The sequence below is a fragment of the Octodon degus genome, unplaced genomic scaffold, assembly GCF_000260255.1.
Source record: "Octodon degus isolate 3935 unplaced genomic scaffold, OctDeg1.0 scaffold00054, whole genome shotgun sequence".
NCBI classification, from domain to species: Eukaryota; Metazoa; Chordata; class Mammalia; order Rodentia; family Octodontidae; genus Octodon; species Octodon degus.
Genome location: NW_004524630.1, coordinates 2,269,647 through 2,275,261, shown reverse-complemented (window position 1 = coordinate 2,275,261; position 5,615 = coordinate 2,269,647). Strand labels below are relative to the sequence as shown.

Sequence of the window (5,615 nt, the reverse complement as noted above, 5' to 3'; positions counted from 1 at the left end):
TGGTTGAAAAGATATTGTCTCAAGTTCTTACAGTTCTTGCTAATGACAGGGATAGAAAAAAAGAGCATGGAGTGCAAAGGATACCGCATGTGGACAGGAAGGTTTGGGGGTTACTCTCTTCAAATGCTGAGCAGTCCTGGGCCACGTGCTTCACCTCTGTGGGCTTTATTTTCTTCTTGTGTAAAACAGGACTGCATTGTCTCCACACCTTGTTTTGTCCTGGTGTGCTATTTGTCTAAGATTTTGCTTAGAAGGAATTAAATTAAAAACATTTTCCCAGATGCAGTGAGAAGGGAAAGAGCTGGCGATTATTTTGTCAGAAGCAGTGGCTGTGTTGTCCTTAAGTCTGGGACTCCCGAGTGCGAAGGAGGGTTCGGGGAAGAAGAGACTTCTGAGAACACTGCGCAGCTAGGGAAACGGGTTTATTGTATCTCTATAGGAGGGAGCATTTGTTAATGTTTTTCAAGATAAGGGACAAGGTAACAACAATATCTTAGCATGAAAAGAAGATAGATTCAGTCGACTGATACCGAACTTGCGGGATCTCAGAAGTACCTAGCGCCCGCCCGGCAGCTTTCCGGCCGCATAGCCACGTGGATCAGGAGGCAGCGGGGTAGTGCAAGCAACGCACGACAGAACACGATGGTGGGGCGTCTGCTCACTTTGGGGTAGAGGGAAGCTGGGCTACAGGGACTGGGGTCCCCCACAGCAAAGGGTGCTAAAATCGCATAAATCCCCCATATCTCTTTTCCATCTCAGGAACTCCCTCGGAGTAACTTTCCCCTTCTTCGTCGGAGGGCAGAGACTCGGCGAAGCGCTTCAGGAAGCCTCCGTACCTTTTCTGGTAGTCCATCCACCACTCCGGGCGGCCCACCCTCCTCATGAAGCCCCCGTAGCGCTTCTGAAGCGCCTTCGCCTCGTCCTCCAGGTGGGGGCTCCTCCGCAGGCCGCGCAGGAAGCCCCCGTACCTCTTGCCCACGTCCTCCTCGCTGCCTCCGCCCTCCTGCCGCGGGCTCTCCGCATCGCGGCTGTCGCCCGTTCCCAGCAGCTCCCTCAGCAGGTCTGAGGAATTGGCCAGGGCGTCCCCGTCCTCCGCGTCCTTCTTCATGAAGCCCCCGTACCTCTTGGCGAGGAGCTCCCCGCCGCTGGGCTCTTCCTCGGGTTCCACGGGGTGCAGCTCGCCCGTCTTCTTCATGAAGCCGCCGTACCTCTTCATGAAGCCGCCGTACTTCTTGCTGAGCAAATGGCTCTCCTCCGGGGGGCTGCTGTCTCGGAGCTGGCTGGCGCCTTCGCGAGGAAGCTCCTGCAGGAGATCCTTGCAGGTTTCCCAGATTCTGAGAGAAGGCAGCTGTCCTTCACACTCCAGCGTGCAGGCCTGGGGAAACAATTCGTGGTGCGTGAGCGACCGACTCTGAAACGCTCGCCGCAGAGACGACAGTCTCCGGAGGAGAGAGTCATCTGCGTTTTCTCATCTCAGCGGTTTATCACAGTGAACAGGCAAATGAAATAAATGAAAACTGCAAAGGAAAGAAAAAGCAAGGAAATGTGTGCGTGGAAGATTAAGGATTTACTGAACCAAATCAGAAACCTGTCTTTTGTTTTGAACGTATGATACACACCATGCGATATTGCTAGACTGAGGAGAGCTTCCGCCCCCACTCGAGCCGAGGCTGGCTGCCTTTACAATCTAATTCCACCAGGCTTTCTTCTGCTGGTGTCATTTTTGCTTGAGAGTTTTCTAACCAAAAGGGAGAAATTTTTGTTTATCTAATTTGAGACATTTTCCCCCTAATGCCTGTTATCTTTGGGTCTTACAGAGAAAATCAATACAAACAAGGTTTATTTGCTTTCTCTGTTAGCATTTTACCACAATGCTATTCAATATTCTTGCAAACACTTTCAATCCTCAAAGAAAAGCAAAATTTCAAATAGGGTTGAAAGAAAGACATTAAAAAAATTAAATTTAAATCTGATGAGTTATATAGAATTTACTAAAAGAAAAGATGTATTGTTTTCCTATTTTTCTTGGTTAAGACAGATTTTATCATCTTGAACCAAATGCTGTTAACGATGAGATCAGATAGCAAGTTGTATATATGAAAATGTATGAAGTATTTGTGTTTTTTTTTAACATTTAGTCCTTCGTATATAGAAAAAAATTAGTAATGCAAACTATGCTATTTAATATAATAGAAGTAATCAACATAACTATTTCCTTTCTTATTCTACAATAAGTAAATTCAAGTCATTGAAAAATTTAGGCTACATATTCTAATGATCTTGTTTAGGTTTTCTCTGCTTAACAGATCACTTGTATATAATTAAAAGAGTACTAATGTTACATGAACATGTAAAGAAGCTATATACTATTTCCTAATATATTGTATCTTTTTGAAATTTAGGTATAGAACTCAATTTAGACTCTCAATTTAGATAGAAAAGCCACATATTTTCTTGTTATTAAAATGTGCTGTTATATTAATTAATATTAGATACATTATTTTTTACAATGAAAGAAATCCTTTTATTCATGCAGCAAAATCAGAGTGTGTAGTTAATTAGCTCATAATGGTGATTTAAGCATTATGGCTAAGAAAATTAAGTATGTGAGCCTAAGAACATATCTAAAGATGATATAATTAATATGATCCTGTTTTATTCCTGATAATATCTAATTGAGGTACCAGATATCACTAAAGTCTTAAGATATTCAAGTGGCAGTAATATTTTTATTCTAAAATGATATTTACATGATCATGTTGTCAAAATTAATGCCAAGTATTTTGTGTACTTAAACCAAAAGATTCTGAAGATGTACATCGATTTAAGCACAAATAAGCAGGACAGCATATTCATGCTAAAGCAGTGACGTTCGTCTGTAGAGCCTACAGCCATCTGCGTGTCTTCGGTGGCATGTTTGTGGCAGTCTCATTTTACGGTGGAGACAGAAGTCATTCCATCTGGACATCAGTCCAGACATGCCTGCACATCTTTACACCCACCACAGGAGCACAGCCAGGGCCTTATTAGGGGCAGATGCTTGATAAATGTTTGTAACATTGATTTCACGTCAGCTTTGGCCAGTCAGCTTCATTTTTCCTACATCTGTTGGGCCCACGCTAACATTCCAGAACTGCAGTAACTCTAGAAACACAGGCATTAACTAAATCTTTTGTCATGGAGATGGTAGCAACCCTAAATGTAAGCTCCAACATAAAGCAAGGTAGTTATTTACTATTCAATGTGCCTTCCTAAGACATTTTTTTTTTTAAATTAGTGGTGGCTTATTGTCTTTTGTCTCAAATACTACACATGCCACACCATCATCTGCAATGACACAAGTAACAATAAGTGACAACAGGCAATGAGGAAAAGTGAAGTGAAAGGGGTCAGTCTTTCTCCTCTCCCAAACCCCATGAAAGGCCGAGTGGAGGCTAAGAGAAAGGAGAGAAGTCAGAATGGTTAGTGCCAGCCAGGGAAGATGCGTCACGTTCCTTAATGATGGAAAACAAAGATTAGTAGCAATTTTGGAGCTCGGCGAAGTGAGTAGACTGAATGCCCAAAACTTGCTGGTTATATGGACTTCCAGAATAGTATAATGTCAGTAAAGTTGCTATACTTTGAGGTCAGGTTACGTAATTCTACAGCTTCTTTTAGAGTTCACATAGCCTTTACATAGGTGACAAGAGCCCAAAGCTGCGAGCTGAGCTGGACGCACGTTAAGCCCAGCTTCAGCTCAGAATACATGCAAGCAGGGGAGGGAGGTGTGGGGTCAGGAAGTGAGGCCTTCAGTACAGCGTGCCTTGATTCCCCTTCTCTCCTCTGGTGTATGCAGTTCTTTACTAAAGATATCTATCCATAATGCTCCTAGCATTCGGTCAAATTTTAGGCATAGCTTAGAAGCTTATGACTAGAGGAGAAAGAAGAAAAATGGATGCAGAGACTGTACCCTGTAAGATGGAACATTTGCTCATAGTTTGAATATAAAAGATGTTTCTTTTCTATGAGGCTAAATCAGTACCTACCAGATGAAACAGAGAAGCCATTCAAATATTCAAACAAGATAATATGTTTAATATGAAATCTACACCTCGGGCTTTTGGAATCCCTTCCTTTGTTTTCTTCTCCATTTCAAGCATCTATTGAGCATTAAATTTCTTCAAAGCCTCAAGGGGGACATAAAGCAGCTTGACTAATTCATTACATTCTGTTGGGGGTTTTAAAGTGTCACAGAATATCAACAAATTTCCAAGGCAGTCATTGGGGGAGCTAGTTGAAAATGACGCATCTTGAACCACAAATCCAGAGTCTAAGGCACTAGAACAACAGGGGTGATTCCGGAGCCCCAAAGCCCAAGGAGAGTGACTCCTGTTGTTGCCAGGCCCTCCCTCCAGCCTCTTCTAAGGCCAGGCCTCTTGTCCCTCTGCCATAGCCACAGTAGCTTGTTTTTGTCAGCATTACAGCTGCCATCATGACAAGTTGAGTTCCATCTTCACTTGCTCTTGGATAGTTATTAAACTCTTTCGTGCTACTGTGACGTCCCTTTCATCTTTATATCTTTTATTGCTCTTATCCACAGGTGAGAAACCCGACGTTAAGAGAGCTCAAGAAAAGAATTGGAGAAAAGGAGAGGAAACGTCATCAACAAAAAAAGTACGTTATCTGTGGGAAGGTCGGTGGTGCCAAGGGACTTAGGGGGCGGTTAGGAGCTGGGACAGGCAGCTTCTTCCAAGCATCCTGGGAGACCCGGCGCTATCCGAGGTGCTGAAAGAGCCTGTTTCGGCTCTTGGGTTGTGTGGGGATGAATCCACCCTTACCGCGTCCGGAGAGTCGCGGGTCCTAAAAGCTCAGAGCCAGGGGCAGAACGGGCTCAGCGTTTTGGAAAACACCAGGTCACCTGGGCTACCCAGCCAGGGTGTCCCCTGCTCGCCTCGCGAACACTCACCAGGAAGTTGAGCTCGCCGGGGTGCGCCAGCCGGGAGCTGCACGCAGCGCAGTCCTGGCCGCATCCCGCCTGCACGGCGGCCAGGAGCCCGGGGCCCAGCGCCAGGAGCCAAGTGCAGAGGCTCGGGAACCACGCCATGGGCTGCGGGAGAAAGGACGCGCCGTGAGCAGGGTGCGGGGGTCTCCGGAGGACTGCTCGGGGCGCCGTCGGGGACCCCAACTCCCTGCACTTCTTGGGGGAGCCCCGGGCAGTTGACCCTCCTCCCTGGGGTCGCAGTTGTCCCCAAACCCGAGGTCCCCGGGGCATGCAACTATTCTCTTGGGGTCCTCGGCCCCGGACCGCGTCTGTCGTGAACCCCGAGAGCCGGGGCAGAGGCGACCCTGGGGAGGTCCCGCCGACCCGGCTCACAAAGAAGAGCCCTGGAAGTTGAGGACCGCGGCACGGGGTAGCGGGCGAGGGGCGCTCTGGGAAGACTCACTCAGTGGCCGGCCAGGAGCGGGCAGGGTCGGCAGAGGCGGCGGCAGGCGGGTCCGGGCTGCGCAGGGGCCGCGGGGCTCTGAGCGCTGCCTCGCCGTCCCGGAGCCGCTTTATAGCCGCTGGGGAGGTGGCGGGGGGGGGGGGGGACATCGCCGCTGACGCAGCCGGGGGGAGGGGCCGTCCGGGCCAAGCG

The 5,615-nt window shown here is 47.6% G+C and overlaps 1 protein-coding gene across 1 annotated transcript; it reads right to left on the bottom strand.

The window, feature by feature from the left end:
• Nucleotides 1-404: 404 nt before the first annotated feature.
• On the bottom strand, nucleotides 405-5,491 carry Penk (proenkephalin). Its single transcript, XM_004633364.2, has 3 exons — nucleotides 5,424-5,491; nucleotides 4,946-5,086; nucleotides 405-1,375 (listed from the first exon to the last, which is right to left on the bottom strand). Exons 2-3 carry the CDS (start codon nucleotides 5,081-5,083, stop codon nucleotides 719-721), a joined length of 795 nt encoding a protein of 264 aa, XP_004633421.1. The 5' UTR covers nucleotides 5,084-5,086; nucleotides 5,424-5,491; the 3' UTR covers nucleotides 405-718.
• Nucleotides 5,492-5,615: the final 124 nt, after the last annotated feature.